This window comes from Pangasianodon hypophthalmus, chromosome 4 (genome assembly GCF_027358585.1).
Source record: "Pangasianodon hypophthalmus isolate fPanHyp1 chromosome 4, fPanHyp1.pri, whole genome shotgun sequence".
NCBI classification, from domain to species: domain Eukaryota; kingdom Metazoa; phylum Chordata; class Actinopteri; order Siluriformes; family Pangasiidae; genus Pangasianodon; species Pangasianodon hypophthalmus.
Genome location: NC_069713.1, coordinates 16,586,936 through 16,608,673, shown reverse-complemented (window position 1 = coordinate 16,608,673; position 21,738 = coordinate 16,586,936). Strand labels below are relative to the sequence as shown.

Below are 21,738 nucleotides of genomic sequence, written 5' to 3'. Positions count from 1 at the left end.
AGGAAGTGCTAAAGTCAGGGCCCGACTTGACAATGACAGAGACGTACTGTAAAAATTGGCCCGTTGCTGTAAAGAGTTTGGAATAAACCGAATGACGGATGAATGTACAGCAAGAAATAAACACAGAAATACTGAAATTTGTACAGACCTGTGCCCCTTTTGGCAATCCATTCCGAAGAAGAATTCATGACAGATTTCTACAGAAATACACATAAACATTTATTGACTTCCTCAATGCCTGACGTTTGACTGAGTGAAGTTCGAATCCCTGGGTTTTCTATTATTTTCTTGACCCAGATAACCCTGTCAAAGTTACTGTGTGTGGTAATCATACATACTCTACAGATTGGTAGAGATGCAGTGGAGTGGTTTCACACTGATGACAGTCTCTCAGCCAAAACATTTCTAATGGCCTGGGCAAGCAAGGATATTTTTTGGATGTTTAAATGAAAAACTGTATAGCTTAAGTGCTGTCACTAAGCAGATTTAATAGCAGACATTACATCTCCAGAGGTTTACTTGTCACAGAAGACTAAATGCAGCTTCATTGCAGTTGTAATATGACATTTTATCACACATCCTTAATGTGTTATATTTATTTCTATAATATATATTTAATGTTTAATATATCTCTAAGTCTGTGCATTCTCCCTTTCCCCATCTGCAGAATTACTGCACAGCCAAAACATTGTACATCTCGGACTCAGACAAGCGCAAGCACTTCATGTTGTCGGTGCGCATGCTGTACGGCAACAGCGCCAACATCGGCGTCTTCCTCAGCAAGCGCATCAAGGTCATCTCTAAGCCTTCCAAAAAGAAGCAGTCGCTCAAGAACGCTGACTGTGAGTGTAATAAAACAGCTACGTACACACACTGCTTGATCCTTGCTTTTTTAGTGCTAAGTGTGTCAGGATTTGAGGTGTGCTTTTGAAGTGTTTCATTCCTGTTTGTCTTTTGACACAAAGACAGAGAGAAAATGAAATCGCATGAAAAATAAAGCAGAGGGATACGGTGGAGCTTTGAGTAGCATTGCCACTTTACAGTCCCAGGACCCTGGGTTAGATCCTGAGCTCGGAGTACTGTTAATGTTCTCCCTGTGTCTGAGTGGGTTTCCACTGGGTTCCCACCAAAAACTTACCAGTAGTTGAATTAGCTACTCTAAATTGCCTCTAGGTGTGAATGTGCGGAAATGGTGCCCTGAGATGGACTGGCGTTCCATCTAGGGTGTCTGTCCGCCTCTCACCTAGTGTTCCCATGACCCACTGCAATTCTTTAAGATAAAGTGTTTTTTGAAGATGAATGAAAGAGAACTTCAAGCAGTGGTGGAAAAAAAATGCACAACTTCAACCTGTAGTTTGCTAGAGAGCTGTAGACTTGTTTAGACTAAAGATTAAGTCATCCTTCTCCACTAGGGGGAGCCAGAGCCAACATTTTTGCCCTACTCCTTCATAGATTAGAATGGCTGTGTGCTTAACATGATCCTAACATCAAACCCTGAGCAGTGTGTTGTTTGCTGTGGTGCTCCTTCCTCTACCAAATAGAACTCCATTTTATAGTTGGCTCTCTGGCTCTTAAACTCTGTAAATATTTGATGAAGTCTAAAAATGCCAAGCTAACCTTTTTATGACTTCCTTGCTTCTCTCTCTCTCTCATTTACTCTTTCTCTCTCTCTGTTTGTGTGTATAGTGTGTATAGCGTCTGGAACGAAAGTGGCACTGTTTAACAGACTGCGTTCTCAGACAGTCAGTACACGCTACCTCCATGTGGAGGGCGGGAACTTTCATGCCAGCTCACAACAGTGGGGAGCCTTCTATATTCACCTCTGTAAGTCTCTCTCTCACACACACACACACACACACACACACACACACACAGACATGCACACAATGTAATATGATCAGATTACTTTTCAACTACTTCTGACTGGTGTGTTTGGCGTCATATTCCTCTGTGTAGGATACGCTTACAGTGTTTTAATAAACGTACAGAGGACTAAATGTTGCATGACTTCTTTTATTATCAGAAAGGCAAACAAAATATACTTCATTATATACATTAGAATAAAAGAGCACATTTTGATATGTTGTCAGTTTAGAGTATTACATTAAAATTATTATTAGTATTACGTTGTCAAACAGACAAGCATACGCCGATTAAGCTGCTTGTCAGAACATTAGAAAAAGCAAACTCGTGTAGTTATGCATAGCTCCCTTTAAAGAAATGTTACACAGCTGATTGTCTTCTAAGTTAAGCGTCCTAAACCCAGCAATCTGGAGTAAGGTAATAATGCGATCTCGATTATAGTGATGAGTTCACACTGCTTAAGAGGCTTTAATTAAGAATAATTATGCACATTTTCACACTTCTCACTCTGATTACAAGTACTTGATTACATAATTTTGATTACATGTAGGCCATTACTATCCAGCACTGGACAAAATATGGCTGTTCTTTTGAGCAGCACTTTATGCCTTTAATTGCCAAGAGCAAAACACACATACATTTTTATTTATATGTATATATATATACACATATATACATTCATATATAAAAGATCAAGCAAAGGCATGGGCTCTTTATGCAGCCTTTTTCCAACGCATAAACAGAACTTCATCATACAGACAGACGCAGTCACACATGCATACAAATCTGCACAATCATAAACATCTTCATCATACAGCTGGCATGGTCAAAGAAACAAAAAAGAAGCAAACTGCTAAAGAATGCACAAACTGATTCCTTGCTCTGTCTGTGTGTGTGTGTGTGTGTGTGTGTGTGTGTGTGTGTGTGTGTGTGTGCAGTGGATGATGAGGAATCTGAGGGAGAGGAATTCACCGTGCGTGATGGTTACATTCACTACGGCCAAACTGTCAAACTTGTCTGCTCCGTCACAGGAATGGCCCTGCCACGACTGGTAATGTCTGTCTGTCTGTCTGTCTGTCAGAGTGTGTGTGTGTCTGTCTGTCTGTTTGTAATTTGTAATAATGGAAAACTTCTCTCTCGGCTGATAATGCAGAGATGCCAACACTTAAGGTTTAGTTGTAGTATTTAAGTTTTTTATTTATGAGAAAGCTACGCTTTTCTGCCTTTTCGGTTAAAACAGTGGCCAGACTGAACGTTAATAAAATTCACAGGGTGGAAATGACAGTTCACCGAAGGGGAAAGGACACAGGATGCAAAAAAAGCACATTTAGTTTCTGCCAGCAGTTACTTTCATTTCATGCCAACTTCAGCCAGGTGAGATTTTGAGCTCTGAATTCACAAGCCTCTGTCTTGTGAGCCAGTAGAAACCAAGAAGGCGTGACTATGGTGTCTTTGGTTGATAAACAAAATGGTGGAGCTGCATCTTATTAAATAGCAATCACACCAGACTTTTTTCTTGCTATTTTCTTATTGTTGCTTGACACACATCTGGGGAAAAAAATAGCCATCCAGTCCACCAAGATACATTACATTTTTTTTTTGTGCTAAAATTCTGTTTTTTTTTCCCCTCTAAAACTTACTAGGATTTTCTGATTAGCAATGTTGGCACTTTTGAATAATGGACATTCTGTTCTCAAGAAAGTTTGTACTATTCCAGAAATTTTAAACCATTTTCTGCTTGTCTGTCTTTCCAATAAGCCATTAAACCGCTCTCTGTCTTAATGAATACTCCAGTGTTTTTAAGCCTTTCACTTTCTAATACATCAGTAGTAGCACAAGCAATTTTGAGGTGTTTCTCTGTACCAAGCAAAAGAACATAAAAGCTTGTTTACTCAAAACCCACTCGTTAATGGACATTTAAGTTGTAGAGTGCTTTAATGAATCGTTCGAAGGTATTTGTGCATTAGGCTCCCTTTAGAGATGTGTCTGCTTTTTCAGAGGAGTGTATGTGGTGATGCTTTACTCAATATAATTAACATAGTTCAACGTAAACATGAACGTATGTACAACATATGTATGCGTGTTTTGGTGATGTGGCGTGCAGGTGCATCGTGGGCAATTTGAGAGTCGGTATCTGATTACAAACTGAATTAGTTACGCTTACTGTATGTACATTTCACTGTGGGGCAGAGCTGTCAAACAGCCTGATATTCACTGTGTGAGAAAGTCATACTTATTGAGGTGTTAGACATCTTAATGCAGACTAACCGCTGTGCAATGCAATAATAATTTCCAAAAAAATATTGTTATGGTGTCTTAAACTAGATGTGTGAAAATATATTATTATCAGACTCAGTTAAGCTAAATTTTTTTTGGACGTTGTGCAGAATTCAGTCACTGTAACATCCGACTAGATTTCCTGTTACGCATATTACTTTCACTCTGAGTGCACATTGATAATCCACAATCAATAGGGAAAGCTCAAGTAATCAGAACTAGTTGTAGTTCTAGGTTGTTTTTTTTTTTTTTTTGTAAATAAACGTTCTCTAGTGTGGAAACTCAGTCATTGCCTAATATAGTGCAGTGAGGTGGGTAGAGACGTAGTTAAAGAAACCCTGGATTATTCCTACTCCTACTTTTTCTAGTATTAATATCATTAATTATACTAGGAATAATAGGAGTGCAACAGTTTTGTGTGTGTGTGTATCATTTGTGAATGTATTTTCGCGCAGATCATCCGTAAGGTGGACAAGCAGACGGCCTTGTTGGACGCAGACGACCCCGTATCTCAGCTGCATAAGTGTGCCTTCTACCTAAAGGATACAGAGAGGATGTACCTGTGCCTTTCCCAAGAGAGGATCATCCAGTTTCAAGTAAGAGCAAATGTTATGTAGCAAATACAGTCAAATAAAATAAAAATTCCTGAGTCCTGATTAGTGGATAAAGAAATTTATTTTTGAAACTGAAAATGTTATAAAAAATGTACTTTTTTTTTGTTAGGATTGATTTTATTATATTTATACTTTATATTGTATTAAAAATGTATGCGATTTTTGGGTTGGGTTAGTTTAACTGTTAAAATTAACTGCTGATACTGATACTCAAGATTTCAGCATTGGTATTGGAGAAGAAAGTGGTATCGTGCCATGTCTTGTAATTATACACATCATTATTCAGTTGTGTGTAGCATAATGGCATTGTAATACTTAGTAGTGCACTATATATCCATATATATATATCCAACAGAACACCCATTAAGATTTAGCCACAGAAAAAAAATCAAAAGTCCGTCTGTCCACACGCACACATGCGTGCATCCAGTGAATTTTGCAGTTTGCATTATTCCGATGTAATGTGATGTTTTTCAGCTCATAATTTATTTTTTTTAAATTGGCTATCCTAGGTTGTCTTGTCTCTAAGCACAAGCCTATCTCATATACATAATTGTTTTATTAATAATGTATGGCACCCATTTGCTGCATTCTTTAGTGTGTGTGTGTGTGTGTGTGTGTGTGTGTGTGTGTGTGTGTGTGTTTCTCAGGCCACTCCATGCCCAAAAGAACCAAATAAAGAGATGATCAACGACGGTGCCTCTTGGACAATCATCAGCACAGATAAAGCAGAATACACCTTCTACGAGGGAATGGGTCCAGTCCACTCATCTGTCACCCCTGTGCCTGTGGTTGAAAGCTTACAGGTACACACACACACACACACACACACTTAAACATACACACCTTTGTCATCATCATTAAATCAATAGAAACATTGCTTAGTCGTTATTTATACTCACTGAGCCTTTTATTAGGAACACCTGTACACCTACTCATACTTGCAATTATCTAATCGGTGTAATGCATAAGATCATGCAGATATGGGCCAGAAGCTTCGGGTAATGTTCACATCAACCATCAGAAAGGCAAAATTGTGATCTCAGTGATTTTGACCGTGGCATGACTGTTGGTGCCAGATGGGCTGGTTTGAGTATTTCAGAAACTGCTGATCTCCTGGAATTTTCACACACAACAGTCTCTAGAGTTTACTCAGAATGGTGCAGTAAAGAAAAAACATTTAGTGAACTCCAGTTCTGTGGACGGAAACGCCTTGGTGATGAGAGAGGTCAATGGAGAATTGACCAGACTGGTTTGAGCTGACAGAAAAGCAACAGTAACTCAGATAACCACTCTGTACAATTGTGGTGAGCAGAAAAGCATCTCAGAATGCACAACACGTCAGACCTTGAGGTAGATGGCCTACAACAGCAGAACACCACGTTGGGTTCCACTTTTGTCAGCCATGAACAGAAAGCTGAGACTGCAGTGGACACAGGCTCAAGAAACTGGACAACTGAAGACAGGAAAAATATAGCATGTATAGAATGTAGCCTGGTCTGATGAATTTTGATTTCTGCTGAGGCACACAGATGGTAGGCACCAACAGCATGAATTTGGCACCAACAGCATGAATCCATTTACCCAACCTGCCTTGTGTCAACAGTCCAGGCTGGTGGAGGTGGTGTAATGGTGTGGGGAATGTTTCCTTGGCACACTTTTGGCACGTTAATACCAATCAATCATGGCTTGAATGCCACAGCCTGTTTGAGTATTGTTGCTGACCATGTGCATCCCTTCATGGCCACAAGTTACCCATCTTCTAATGACTTCTTCCGGCATGATAATGCACCATGTCACAAAGCAAAAGTTGTCTCAAACAGGTTTCATGAACATGACAATGAGTTCAGTGTTTTTCAGTGGCCTTCCTAGTCACTGGATCTGAATCCAATAGAACACCTTTGGGATGTGGTAGAATTGTAGATTCGTAGCATGAAAGTGCACCTGAAAAATCTGCAGGAATTGTGCGATGCAATCATGTCAAAATGGACCAGAATCTCAAAGGAATGTTTCCAACATCTTGTGGAATCCATGCCATAAATAATTGATACTGTTTTGAGAGCAAAGTGAAGCCCTACCCAGTATTAGTATAGTGTTCCTAATGAAGTGCTTGATGAGTGTATAATGTATTGAAAATCAAGAGCTCCATTGTATTATATTTAGAAGAGAATTTGGGGAAAAAAAACTTCTCTAAAGACAGATGCACTAATTTGTATTAAATTAAAATTTAGCTGAATTTATCCCGCCACACAGTGTACCAGATTTCACTTCTCCACAACCGCCATTAACTGTGCAGATCTGACAGAGCTCTCCGCTGAAATGAATTGGCTGCGGCAAGGAGCAATTGCAAGAAGCCACGCATCATTGGACACACATTCTTTTACATAAACTAATGGATTGTCTGCATGTGTGTCTGTGTGTGTCTGTGTGTGTGTGTGTGTGTGCGCGCGCGTGTGTGCACGTGCATTCAGCTGAACGGTGGAGGAGATGTAGCGATGCTGGAGCTAACAGGGCAGAACTTTGCTCCAAACCTGCGCGTGTGGTTCGGGGACGTGGAAGCCGAGACTATGTACAGGTAGGATTTTTATTGGTGGTGGTGAAAAGTTCATATATACAGTGTACATACACACACGCGCACACACAGACACACACTTATCTTAAATGCTGTCTTGACTGCTTAGAGAAGATGAAGCTTTTAAAATTTGTTTTGTGCAGGTGAGACTGAAATATCATGACAGGAAATATCATGCTGGTTACGTAAAGTGTTTTGACTTAACAAATGATGATGAGCCACCATGGTGTTTCACCTACATGATATATACACTCTCAAATGAGCGTGTGTACATTCAGCTCTGGAATTATTGGCACTGTCTGTAAAGATGAGTTTAAAAAAAGGTTATGAAAGGGCCCCTGCCTGCAACATTTCAAAACATTTCAGCAATTCAAGTCATCTGTGGCTGGGATCCACGAGAGCAAATTTGGAGGGATGGCGCACTCCGTATCTCATCGACACTAGCCAGTCGTGGGCGTCTCTTTTGTATTCGTATATTAAACTATTGTCACACATATATATATATTATACTAACCCATGAAGTCAAACCAAATGCTGTTCCACTCAGCGTGCAGCGTGTAATATATTAATCACGGTAAATCCTGTTTGTGTCGCAGGTGTGGAGAAAGCATGCTGTGTGTTGTACCGGACATTTCAGCGTTCCGTGAGGGTTGGCGGTGGGTGAGACAGCCTGTACAGGTTCCTGTAACACTGGTGAGGAACGACGGCATCATCTACTCCACCACTCTGACGTTCACATATACGCCGGAGCCGGGCCCGAGGCCTCACTGCAGCGCAGCCGGAGCCATCCTGCGCTCCGCTAATAACACCCCCAACACTGACACACCAAATTCAGTCACGGCAAACTCTTCCAACGCCACGGCCACTGTGGTCTCGTAACACACGTGGTAGCACTCAAGAACTTAGTGTATGGGTGAAAAAAAAAAAAAAACTACAGGTACATTTCAACAAAGTGCTGCATATAGATTTCAAAACTGAACAATTTATTTGGGCAATGTAAACACAAAATCGAGGAATACGGAGAGTAAAAATGAACAGAGGGGAAAGCAAAGTGGTATGGAGGCGATGAGCTATTTGGAGCTTGGTGATGGACATGGCTGACACGGCTGAGAACACCTGCACCTGTCGAGATACAGAAGACGAGAACATCTGACCATAGCAATGATGCATTTAATCAAGAGGTCTCTACTCCACCTTTTATTTGAATTCCCTCTTTTCCCCCACACTTTCCTGATTTGTGTTTGTGTGAAGGAGTAAAAAGGCTTATCACCTGTGGCTTGGTCTGGACTTACGAGACGAGGGTCACGTTAAATTTGTAAATGAAACGTAGTTTTTATGGACCAAGGTTATTGTATAAGCTTTAGTAAAGGTACATTTTCCTCCATACGTTTTTTTTTTTTTTTTTTTGTATCTAAACATATAGTACGCTTTTGTTACCAAATAGATTCTGTTCTTACTCTGAGTTTTTACACAGTTTTGGTTATCTTTTTTTTTTTTTTTCTTTTTTTTTTCATTAGGGATGTGGGCATAGCAGGGTGCGGTTGCCCTCTCTTGGCTTTTGTGTATAGCTTTTTTCATCTGTATACGTATAGATATCTGTATACGTATATCCTTTTCACATTTGCTCGGACTTCATTTTGATATTTCTCAATTTTTGATATGGAACTTGTATTTTCTTTCTTTTTTATTTGAAGTTGTTTTGCTTTGGGAAGAATCTCAGAGGGTCTATTTTTATTATTGATTTTTACAAATTCTCTGAAAAGAACAAAAAAGCTTTAAGCAACGCCTCTGCCTTGTCTGCAATATGACGTGTATATGCTTCCTTTAAGGATTTTATAATAGTGTGTGTTTAGGTGTCGCAGGAGGAGCAGCGACTTCTCTCTTCCTCCTGTTCAAAACAGTGAAACCAGAACGCACCAGTCGCAATACAGAGGCGTGGAATGAGTGTGTCCACGAAACCGTAGCCATTCAGTACTGATCGTTTCCAACGCACACAAAGCGCATGATCTGAAGCAGCGCTGTTGTGTTTGGATGCTGTTACCATCAGAGTGTCATAAGTCTGGACTGGACAGATTTTTTTTCGGTTTGTGCTCTGAAATCATGCTGTCTCCTAAAACGTTTTTGAAATTCCTTTGTCTTCCTAATTTTTAATTTTGCTAATATTATGTTGAAATTTTTTTGTTACAAAGTGACTGGATTATTTGAATAAGTAATAATCTTCCATTAGATGTGGCCTTACTGTAACAACACATTTAGTTCAAGTGCAGTTCACACCTTAAGACCGTGGCCTGTGACTGTAAACTCTTGAGCTCAGCCTTGTGTTGTTGTTGTTGTTGTTTTTTTTTCTAAATCTTTCTTTTTCTTGATTGTCATTAACAAGGCTGTTTCAAGTTCAGACTTGACACCCTTAACTTCTGCATGTCGTCAAAACTTTTAGATGCTCTCACATTAACATACCCAAAGATGTTGTGGCACGTAGTTGTTTCTGTGTGGAATTTTTGAAGAGTGTGTTGGCAGCCGTGGCCTCTCGTACACCAAAAGTAGAGCTTTACTTACGTCACTTATCGATTTGTTCCTCGTGGCCTTGCTAACACACTAATGTATATGAAAATTATTAATGCCAGCTAGGAGAAACTAACAAATCAGCCTGCTGTAGTAGTTTTGTACAGTAGATTAACTTATGAGGAGCATCACTATGCTTCCTTTTGCTAAAACTATTTGTATTTCATTGCGCCTGCGTCTACGGCTCATAGCCTAGCAACTGTGGTATCTGTTTTCTGAGCAATTTGGTGTGTGGTGACAAGAGACTAGAGAAGTGTCCAATAGAAGTTTAATGCCCTTTAGATGTATGTTTGTTGTTCAAAGATATATACATACAGCAATATTGTATAGGTTCTCTGTCTCTGTCTGTGGGAATACCCACTGATTTTCACCAGCCTGATCCACTGTTAGTGGTTATGATCAACAGCACACTCATCTTGAGTTCACTTTGCCCATTGCTTTACTTTAGACTAATATGCCGTCTGATTTAAGAACAATAAAACAACTTCCCTGCTCAGTTAGCGAAAGCTGAAGGACGGTCTTGAGCCGATGCATATCTAAAACCAATAGAAACATTTTCAGGACTACGTGTTTAGAACTACGAGTTTACTAGCAAAGAAAATGCTAGTCAGCTGTGCTGTTTGTCCATTCCTGACTGGAACTTTACGTTAAAAAAGTTTGCTAAAGGACAGCGTTCTTCCCTTTTTTCCGTTTCCTTTTTTACTAATATGAAAAGTAGCTTTAAAGTCTAATATTGTATTTTTTAAATTATTAATGAAATCGCCTTCTTGTTTAGTGTGGCGTCACCAATGAAGTGCTTTAAGGCCAGCTTGCTTCCAAGTGGAAAAAAAAATCCCCTTAATATTTGAATATACTTAAGAAATGAGAAATGGCCGTCGATCCTGTTTGTTTTCAGCTGTTTGAGGACGTTCTAAACAGTTCATTCTGTATAAAATGTTCTTCAGTAGCTCCATGTCTCAATTCACAGTGGTCACCTGAAGCAGTGGCATCAAGTTTCATTTGTATTGCTCTCCAAACAGGCATATATGACAATCCTAGCTGTTTTTTGCTGTTTACATTGACTTTGTTGTCTATTTTGTGTTTTGCTGTGGAGCTTTAGAATGAAGGAATTTTCTAGAAAAGATTAAAACTGAACTGGGTGTGCTTTACATTACTTACCAAGTTGAAGAATGAATAGTCTGACAAAGCATCTTTTACTCATATCCATTAAGTAACGTATCTCGGAGAGTTCAGACGTATAGCGATACACGCATACACGCTTTTAACAACGTTGTGTATCGTCGTCACAGCAGTGAAATGTTACAACCCATTTCATCCCACCTCAAGTTACATTTACACAGTACGAGCTGTGACCATGCTCAGAATAACCACCTATTTTATTATTTCTGTCTATTTGACAGCTTTTGTAGTCCACTGGTAACATTTTTCACATCATCTCACTTCATTTTCCATGTTTTACTTGGCTCTTCCAAATGCAGCTGTTTTTTATGAGCTCTGATGGATGTGTGTGCGTATGTCCTCTAATATGCCAAATGACTTTTTTTAAACTTTGATTTCATGCACTGCCCAAGAAAAATAGCACCAGAGGCAGCTTTGGGAAAGAAAGAAAAAAAAAAAACTTTCATTGTATTAGAAGATGTGTTGTAAAAGCAAGTTGAGCTTCTTTGTGGCACAAAGCGTTACAATTTTAAAATGCTAAACAACATGCAAGATATCTCTCTCTCTCTCTCTCTCTCTCTCTCTCTCTCTCGCTACTTTCAGTCAGAATAGACAGACTGCACTCCTCTTTTTCCTTCTTCATCTCTTTGTGGGTTTGCTCTGTGATACTTTTGCACTTATTCATTGTACCTACAAAGAATCTCATTTCTCTTATTCCTTCTTGCTGACTGTTGTGTGCCCAATTCTACAGTTGTGTCTGTGTGCGCGCGAAAGCATAGCTTATGTCTGCATAATATTCACCTTCTTACATGAGTACAAGCCCCATCTCTCTGACTGTATTGTTCTAGTGATAATAAGCCGAGGTGTTGGTATGGTAGTGGTATCAGTCCTGCCAGTAGGATCCTGTGCCGTCTGTGATATTTTAGCAATAACATGAATCATTGGGGCAGTTTTTTTATATGTAGAACATTAGTTTCAGTTGTCTGTTTGTTTGTTTGTTTGTTTTTTTTGTGTGCATATTGCACCTGCTCAGTTTCATATGTCATTAAAGGAATAAAACAACTTGCAATATTGGCATAAAAATCAAGAAATAAAAAAACTGAGAAATATTAATATTGTATTTTCTTTGCTTCATGAAAATGAGTCCATTTGTACCAGATTTGTACACTTCTGGGGGAAAAAAAAAAGTGTTCTTCTTCAACCAGATGGTACATCTGATAAATTTCCCACAGTGGCACACGGTGCAGCTTAATCCACATCTGTTTAGATAGTTTTCAGCTTGCTAGTCACTCAGGATACTAAGCACAAAAAAGCTATTATCCTCACCGGTGCACTGACTCATGGGTAATGTCACTGGTGCCTTGTCAGAGTGCCATCCTAATCCTTTACTCTTTACCTCCTCTCCACTAAGGCTGTTAAAAGCCATATTTTGCTCCTTTTGATTACTGTAGTGCAAAGGAAAGTATTCCACACGAGCGCGAGCAGCACTAAGCGTTCCACAGACACCCAGAGACGTTTCCATTTAACTGCCCAAACATTTTATTGGGTTGCTGTGTGTGTGTGTGTGTGTGTGTGTGAGCGTGTGCGTGCATGCATGTGTGTGTATACACGAGAGCATCCAATTCATAGCGCTTAAAAGCTTTATTTAATCCTTTGCCCTTCAGAAGGTAGCCATTTAACTTTCCAGCATCTACTGTTGATAGATAGGAGGAAAAATCAGACTGACAAATCGCAGGTTATACAGTCCCTTCCGAAAGTATTGGAACGGCAAGGGCAATTCTATTGATTTTTGCTATACACTGAAGACAGTTGGGTTTGAGATCAAAAGACGAATATGAGACGATAGATCAGAATTTCTGCTTTCATTTACTGATGTGTTAAACAACTTAGAACATGGGACCACCCAATTTTTAGGTGATCAAAAGTATTGGTACAGATATTCAAAGTAAATAATACTTGCACTCTTCTGTTGTGGTGTTTTTCCAGGATTGTACTGCAGCTTCATTCAGTTGTTGTTTGTTTTGGGGGAGTTTCTCCCTTCAGTCTCCTCTTCAGCAGGTGAAATGCATGCTCACTTGGGTTAAGGTCTGGTGACTTGGCCAGTCTAAAACCTTCCAATTTTTTTCCCCTGATGAAGTCTTTTATTGTGATGGCAATCGTTCTGCTGCTATCATCAATAAAGATTAGTGATCCCATTCCAGAAGCAGCCATGCAAGCCCAAGCCATGACACTACCACCACCATGCTTGACTCATCAACTCGTATGTTTTGGATCACGAGCAGATCCTTTCTTTCTCCACACTTTGGCCGCTTCCTTGGCCGACCTGTTCAATGTTCTGGTTGATAGTACACCAGCGGTTTCCTTATTTTTCAGGACATTCCAAATGGTTTGTTTTTCTCCCACAGATAGCTCTCGGGCCTTCATGTTGGTTTATCCTTTTTAATAACAAATGCAGTCTTCACAGGCAAAACCCAGGGCTCAAACCAAGAGTAAACATTCAGAGCTGTTAATTGTTTAAACAATCAGTCTAACAGGGCACATCTGGGCAACAAGAAACACCTGTCAGTCACATATTCCAGTATTCCTGATCACTTGAAAAATGGGTGTGTTCAAACAAAATGTGCCATGTTCTAAATTGTTTAACATAGCTAGATATAAATATCAGGAAATGAAAGCTGAAATTCTGATCTATCATCTCATCTTCATCTTTTGATCTCAAACCCAAATGTCTTCAGTTTATAGCAAAAACAAAAAAAATGGTCAGGCTGTGAATACTGTCCTAAATATAGATATTTTCTCTCACTGATTGTAAAGAAGTTCTGAATTTCCCAAAAGAAAATGTACAGTTGACCATTACACTACAATCAGGCTACTTTTAAAGGTGTGCACATGATAAAACTGTCCAGAGTCACACAGTCCGCCAATCTGCTATGTCTTTTTAGCTGAAATAAAAATAAGCAAATCTTTAGAAGTGCTTTAAAGTGCAGTGTTTGAGTTAGAACACTTGGGCTGGGTTAACATATCAGAGACAGGCTATATGTGTAATCAAGCTTTTATTATGTTCAGTGTTTAGTCACCACCAAGAAGCATACATGAGCAATTACACTGTCTTGTATGCATGAAGTAATGCAGTATATTTCAAACAGTCTACATACAGTTAGTGAACAATGAAAACAGAAATAAAACGTATTTAATCGAGAAAGGTAATTCATACAAAATGCTACATTTTCCTTCGGGAGGAAAAGGCCCAGGTGTGAGTGACAGGCCTTGGCTTGATGCTTTCCGTGTTGCTCACAGGTGAGAAAAGTCTCATGGGAAGATAAGAAAGGGCGGCAGATCAAATAAAAGGTACAATCTGTACAGGTTCAAAGAACACTCAGTATTTGGATAAAGAATCTACTGTGTACCTTTGGGAGGAAAAAAAAGGTTGATGCGGTGCTTGTGCTGATATACCCCATGAACATAGACGCTGTACAAAGAGCGTCAGCAATGAAATTTACCAACGCTGTATTTACACGTTTCTGCATATTTGTGTGGCAATGACAATAGATTGTAGCTACGGAGGTATGCAGGCTTGCCAGGATGTTTCATTATATTTACATATAACAGTGTTTGCATCTGTTTATATTTGTGTGGGTTTTTTTTTCAATCTGAAAAATGGCCCAAAGGAGTAAATTATATGTGGCTAATAGTATGTACACAGAACTTCAAACTGACTTCTGGGTATGTTTGTTTGGCATCATTCTGAAGGACTGCATGCGGTTCGGCTATGCTGGAGGTCTGTACAGTCTCTGAAAGCGTTAGCTGTGTGTTTTCTCAGAGCATCTGGACAACCTCAGTCCCTTTCAGCCAGTGTGCGCCACAAAACATAAAAACACAGCAAGTGGCGGAAAGTTTAATGGTGCAATACATATTCTTTACACCAAAGTCAGATGAAATCATCAGTATTGTTTTTTTCTCTGTGTAGTTTGAAAATGACTGAATGCAAATTATCCAATGAAGGGAAAGAAACAGCTAGTGTGGTATATAAAAAAGAACCGATTGGAGTTACTTTATCACTGAGTGTTAACTGTATTATTCATCCACTGGAACTAAGGAAAGTATTATGATTTTCCCCTCATAAGTCCAGCAAGATATAATGTTTTTCCATATCTTTTCATATTTGCTAGATGAGTGGTTCTAGACCTATCATACTACACAGAGGATAAAACTGTATTGATGAACAGATAAATTTTCAGCCCCTTAACGAACCTCCTCTCCTCTCTCTCTGTGCATGATTATAGATGGGCCAGGATCAATCCATCAATTCTTGTGTTTCATAAAAGGCTCATGCATGAGTCAGTGCCCTAATGCAGACTAGAGCGACTCTCAAGCCGTGCACAGTCATGCTCCATTTGATGTATCTGTTTACTCACCAGTGACATGAATTCAAATTTAAACACTGGACTCTAACATCAGTCTCTCAATGTTCTTGCTCACTAGTGCATACAGACTTAATGCCTCGTATATCAGTGAGCAGTTCAGTTCTCAGCTAATGCTCTGGTTTTTCAGGTCATAGGAAAAGTCCAAACTTTTCAGAAAACTGCCATTGAGCTGCCTGGATTGAAAGGAATACAAAGAAAAAGGCTCCTCTTCAGAAACAGATTAAAAATAAGTAGGCAACTGTTTTTCCTCACGTACCAATCTTTGAAATCTTTGAAGGAAACATCCCAGAGCAGATGATCATTAAAGGAATCCAGTGAGTTCTCAGATTAACTCTCTTTTTACTCTGTTATGCTTGTGCTGACCCGCGGATGCTGCTGTATGTCAGCCTGGTGAGAGTCCCGCTGGACTGTGTGTTCTCCTTCCCTCCCCCTCCAGCACATCCCAGAGTTCCAAGCGCTCCTCCTCCTCCTCCTCCTCCTCCTCCGGCACTGAGGCGCCCGCTGCCCCGGCCCTCTCTGTCTGCGTGCCCTGTGCAGCAGGTGAAGGTAGCTAGCATGCCTTGACGAAAGCGCTTGTTCATGAAGCAGTAGATGATGGGGTTGACGCATGCTGAGGTGTACGAGAGCAGGTGGATGAAGGAGATGGGAGCTCCGGAGAGCAGGCGGTCAGCCGAGCGCTTGTCAAATGCTCGCCAGGCATTCGCCGCAAACACGGGCGTCCAGCAGAGGAAGAAGAGCACCACGATGACCAACAGCATGCGGATCACGCGCTTCTTGGCCATCAGGTTGGCTGTGGGGCTGTTGCTGCACACACGGTTCAGCTTGGGTTTGCTGCTGGAAGCCAGAAGTGCCGATTGCTGATTGGCGGACGCATCTGAGCGCTTCTTCTTGGAGGGCTGAAGATAGCAGCCGTCACACTCGCTGGGCTTCAGGCTTCCTGTGCTGCTCTGCCTCTCTGAGAAACATATAGGAGATGTACAAAAAATGCTAATGTTGAACATTATACATAAACCTACACCTTTGGAAGCTGAAAAAGTAAAATGAAATAATTTGAAAAAGACTGGTTTTAGCTGATACTAGAAAAGAGATCAAAATCCCTGTTGTCCTTTTCTGGAAAATACGATAATCTTATTTATAGATATCTAAAATTAGAAACCCTGAGGTTTACACGTAAAGCAGTGTTTCTCAACCAGGGGTCCGTGGGTCCCTTGTGGTCTGTGGCATAATCACAGAGGGGTCCATGGGATTGGTTCTAAAAATATTTCAAACATCTATAAATGGAATTTTGGTTAAATATCTCAAAATATTCCTTAAATACAATTTTACAACATTTACATTGTGTCTCACACTGATGGATTAAATAAGCAAATGATAATTCATAATAATAATTAAGTCAAGTGTAATGTTAGCAAGAAAACGTGTGAACAATTTAAATGTTCACCCCCAGCTGCAAAAAACTTCAATTTCAAGTTTCACATTGTTAATGAAAAGAAAAGTCCCTGTTAAAGTTAAAGCAATGTGAATAGCACGCAGTATTTCAAATCTAATTAAGAATTGATTAAATTTGACACTTGCAGGTTTATGAAAATGTGTAATATAGATTACTTATATACAGGCTATTATATAATATATATTATATAATCATATAGACTACTATGTACAAGACTATTACACATTGCACTGTATACATTATAATGATATGTTAATATATGTATATAATGGGGTAATGCAGAAAATTCATATTCCATGAGAATCAGTCAGAACATGCTAGGGGTCCACGTCTGAAAACAGGTTGAGAACCACTACCTTAAAGAACCCTGCAACAGATTAGCATTTACATCTACAGCGTTTAACAGAAGCCCTTATCTCAAGCTACTTACACAAACGATGTTAAAAGCCTCGTTCTGTAAAACTCTTAAAATACTCAGGCTAGTGCAAATTGGTATTAAAAGTGCTATAATTTTTTATTAGTAGTTAGAAGTTAGAAAGACTTCCAAGTAGGACACTATCAGGAAACTAAAAACTCTTAATATTTAAAGACAGATTCCTTTTTTTAAAATCTGTTCAAACTGGCTTCAGTCAAAGTTCATTAAACATACCCTCTGTGAGTGTTATAAATCTACTCATGTGTTTTCATCAATACCTCCAGATTGTTTTAATTAATTGTGGAATATTTTATTAATGTTGTTATTTATGAATTGTTGTTCTAACATCTTTTAACCATTTATCTTTACCATGACTCCTCGGTTTGCCTTTATGTATGTGTGTATGTATTTATTTATTTACTGTCTAATCTTTTATCTGTAAACATATTGTTTATAGTTTAATTTTTAATCTGGTATGTAAAGCGTTAAGAATTTTAACTATAAGAAGTGTGAAAAAGGTTGTATAATAAATGCTTGTATAATAAGTGTGTATTAATTTACTATTAATTTACTATTAATTAGTTTACCTTGGCTTGCCTTTCTGTTAGCCATTTCAAACTTGATTCCTCTGTACAGCTCGACAGAGATTAGCCCATATGCTGTCATCATCACAATTCCTGGCACCAGGATGAGGATCAATAACAGGAAAACATACCTGAGAAAAAGGAAAGTTGCACAGCTCGGCGAATCAATACTTTCCAATACGCTTTCACTTTCTACAGTATAATGTTCCTTAATGTTATGTCTGAAACACTAACAGTATGCAAGCAGGACAGTCCCTCCATCAAGACTGCAGCTTCTGTAAATTCATATCATGAACAACCCACAAAAACCTGCTCTATCAGGGCTGAGGGTGTCAAGAAATGTTACCATGACTGCTGGATGATGTCGCTGGGCCAGATGTGGCGGCACATGTTGCCCGTGCTGTTGTTGTTGCGGCGGTAGGGCACGAGCGTGCTGGAGATTGGGTACGGCACCATGAGCAGGAAGGATAGCAGCCATGTGGCGCTGATCACCTTTGCGGCGTGGGATTTGGTCTGCCATGTGCGTGATGTTAGTGGATTGCAGATGGCACTGTAGCGCTCCAGAGAGATGGCCACCAGGTTGAAGGTGGACACGCTTACCGAGATACCTGAGTGTGTTACAAATTTACGAAATGGCACTGTCAGTGAGTGAGCATAGGAATACTGAGGCATATTAACCAGCATAGTTATCTCACTGCTAAATATATCACACAAATACAGAAAATGATATGCAGTGTAATGGCTGATATGCTGCTGGTGCACTCGGTGAACTTTACCACCGAGAGGAAGGGCAAGAATACAATCTGAGAGGCTGTTATACTGCTAGAGCTGGCTACTCTATACAAAACATTTATAAATCCAACAACATTGATCTGACTTTACAGTGGACATGTATAGACCAGAGCATTTTACTGCAGGTTCTAATAACTGTATGAGCTAATGTTAAAAGCATGCTGTACTCGGTATGTTAAGAGCCGCTGACGTCTGACGTTACTTATTTCAGGACTGGTCTAGCAGGACTTCAGGACTCTGATCTAACATACTGTTCTAATGAATGACCAACAAAACGATCTGTGAACTCTCAGCCATGACAGACTCACACTGTTATAATAACGCGGCTGGTAAAACCAGGCTGCTTTATCGGGAACTAGTGTCATATTTTAGAGAATTATAAACACGTAAAACATGAGGACAGCTGTTACGTGTACCTATAGGACGGCTGTAGAGCTCCAAAGAAGTGCGTTCTGGCAAAACTGGAACTGCGTTGCATTTACAGTTCACCAATATTCTCATGCTCTTAAATCAAATTCTTTATCAATAGCTTCAAATGAATGGAAGTGACCTCACAGGTCTCGCAAGTGCTGACTAAGAACACAATGCACTAAAGGACACTTAAGTATTTTGTTAATACTTAAGTATGTCCCCTGAGAATTACCTCTAACTCTGCTTGCTAAGCCAGCACACATAATGACAGAGATATTTCATCATCTGTGCAAAACCCTTCTCAAGAAACTTGTGTACAGCAGATTTCCCCCTTCCCCAAACTCTTCACGTACTGCAGATATTCCTTCGATTTATACATCCTGTCAAGCTACACTATTCCCAGAGCAACAGCTGTAATTCTACACTGCAGTTACTCCCAGAATACAGAATATTTGATTAGACCTGTGTGCAATATGTCTATAAGCGCTACTCACCCATGAAGTAGGTGGCCACTTTACAGATGCCGCTGCCGAAGACGAAGTTCTTCATCAGGTTGGGAATGAGGGTGAAAGGCATACAGAACACGCACAGCATCAGGTCGCTGACTGCCAGAGAGAGCAGGAAGAGGTTGGTGACGGTTCGCATGCGCCGGTTCCTCACCAGCACTGCGATGATCAGGCTGTTCCCCAGAACACTCAGCAGGAAGATCACACAGTAGAGAATGATCCGCACCGTCTGGTTTATATCTGCCATTCCAAACAGGGGACAGGACAAATATCAACTGTTGAAGAAATACATGTTTTCTCTATCTTTCTACAGTTTTAGGTGTTTATTATGATGCAGACGAAGATATGGTTTTCTTAACGTCATTCCTCCATGATTAAATATATTAAATATATACACACTTATTTATATACATATATATACATGCCTGTATGTGAAAAAAATTAAAAAGGTTAAATGAAGACTTGTAAAATCAGGTGGCCATATGCTAATGATACAATTGCCCATCACATATGTTTTGTTTTAAGGGATTATTATTTAAACATATTTTATCTGCACACCAAGAACAATATTTGCTCAAAGGTACTTTTTTTTTTATTTTAATTTTTTAATTTTTTTTTTTTTTTTTGCTTGCTAGAAGGGTTTTACTTGGAACCCTCTCTACCACTTGTACAATCTGCTGGCCATATGCTAATGACCAAATTACTCATCAAATGTGCTTTCTTTTAAGGGATTATTATTCAAACGCACAGTTTATCAGTTTTTTCTGCACACCAAGAAACAAATTTCCTGAAGGGTTCTTTCTCTAGGGTTCTTAGCTTATTAAAAGGGTTCTACTTGGACTGAGAAACCTTCAGAGAATCTGTAGAGAACTGTAAGACTTCCAGCAAGGAAGCAAACCACAGAATGCTTAAGGGTTCTACAATTCCTTGGTTAAGAGCGCAGGGTATTTATTAAATAAACAATGAATTCCATGCGTAGTATAAACACATAAATCATATTCAGATTTATGGCTTTTTGGAACAAATGTTAGATTTTTATTCAGCTATTCATTTTATGAATGGATTTATTTTTAATGCTTCTGTAGTATTGCGCCATCTGATTGACTTGTGCTTATATTTCTATAGTTTTATAGATAAATGTGTATTTTTTTTAAAGAAATGGCAGAAATGAGGAGGTTCTGAAGCTCAGCAGTGACCTGAGACTGTGCGCAATGGAGATTAGTGCGTAATTTTGGTGATCCGGCACATGGATGCGTAATTCTTATCCACAGCTGGGAATTAAGAAGATTACTTCCCAAACAAGATGAAATGAAGTGATAGCATGAGACTGGCTCGTGCACAGGAAAGAATGAGCTTTGTTTGTACCTTTAGGCTCCAGCGCTGGTGGTTGTGTGCCCAGGTCGCTGGGGTTCTCGCACTCGGACATGTTCCTGAAGGCGAACTCACACAGTATTTTATAAATGTCCGTGCTGTTAATGAGCATGTCATGTATAGTGAATGTCTCCATGTTGGCTTGGGTTCTTGTCTGTCCAGATCTCAAGGGGGGAAAAAAAAGACAGATTCCTTCTTCATCGACTGGAAAATGGAAAACAGGCTAGCAGCGACTGGTGACGTGCCATCATGTCTACATCTCCTCTGGGGCAGGTCATGATTTATTTCTTAGAAAAAGAATAAGACAAAAAATTCCTTACGACCAAAATAAAAAAAAGTGTTTTTTTTTAAATCAAGGATTAGCAAAGAAGGAATAAAGTGTGCACAGGAGAGAAATGTGCATGTGCTGAAAGGTGTAGGAGAAATGAAGTGAAAGTGGCACGCAGCGCACGCAGGACACCACAGACCCCGCCTTGCTGGAGAAATCCTCCCAGTCCTCTGGGCATGAAGCTCATCTACCTCTCCTTTCACTGCTTCCTGTACAGATACCAATGAATGTAAGGCTATAACCAAAACAGCCTTGGGCAAAAAAAAAAAAAAGAAAAAAGAAAAAAAAAGAAAAACAAAACAGCTTGACTTGAGCAGCTGCCAAACCCCAGAACTGGTTAAACTGATAGTCCTTCTTTACCAAGTGGCACATGCTGGTAGAAAGGAAACAGGTTCTGAATGAACATTACCA

The 21,738-nt window shown here is 39.6% G+C and overlaps 2 protein-coding genes across 5 annotated transcripts in view; one reads left to right on the top strand and one right to left on the bottom strand.

Annotated features, from left to right (window-relative positions):
• rbpjb (recombination signal binding protein for immunoglobulin kappa J region b) overlaps positions 1–12,159 on the top strand; it is a 45,380-nt gene extending 33,221 nt beyond the window's left edge. For all 4 annotated transcript variants that reach the window (XM_026936418.3, XM_026936417.3, XM_034303817.2 and 1 more), the window contains 7 exons: positions 668–842; positions 1,687–1,824; positions 2,802–2,914; positions 4,596–4,736; positions 5,405–5,560; positions 7,226–7,329; positions 7,923–12,159. In XM_026936418.3, the coding sequence (XP_026792219.2) occupies positions 668–842; positions 1,687–1,824; positions 2,802–2,914; positions 4,596–4,736; positions 5,405–5,560; positions 7,226–7,329; positions 7,923–8,205 (1,110 nt within the window). In that variant the 3' untranslated portion in view covers positions 8,206–12,159. The remainder of the gene's footprint in view (positions 1–667; positions 843–1,686; positions 1,825–2,801; positions 2,915–4,595; positions 4,737–5,404; positions 5,561–7,225; positions 7,330–7,922) is intronic.
• Positions 12,160–14,082: 1,923 nt separating this feature from the next.
• Positions 14,083–21,507, bottom strand: cckar (cholecystokinin A receptor). Its single transcript, XM_053233264.1, has 5 exons — positions 20,994–21,507; positions 19,617–19,868; positions 18,266–18,527; positions 17,923–18,050; positions 14,083–16,425 (listed from the first exon to the last, which is right to left on the bottom strand). Exons 1-5 carry the CDS (start codon positions 21,133–21,135, stop codon positions 15,818–15,820), a joined length of 1,392 nt encoding a protein of 463 aa, XP_053089239.1. The 5' UTR covers positions 21,136–21,507; the 3' UTR covers positions 14,083–15,817.
• Between the last annotated feature and the right edge of the window lie 231 nt (positions 21,508–21,738).

Coding starts and splice junctions, on each gene's coding strand:
- cckar (XM_053233264.1), bottom strand. CDS start 21,135: ATGGAGACATTCACTATACATGACATGCTCATTAACAGCACGGACATT. Junction 18,051..18,265: donor GACATCATCCAGCAGTCATG/GTAACATTTCTT, acceptor CCTTTTTCTCAG/GTATGTTTTCCTGTTATTGA. Junction 16,426..17,922: donor TAACAGAAAGGCAAGCCAAG/GTAAACTAATTA, acceptor TATGTTTCTCAG/AGAGGCAGAGCAGCACAGGA.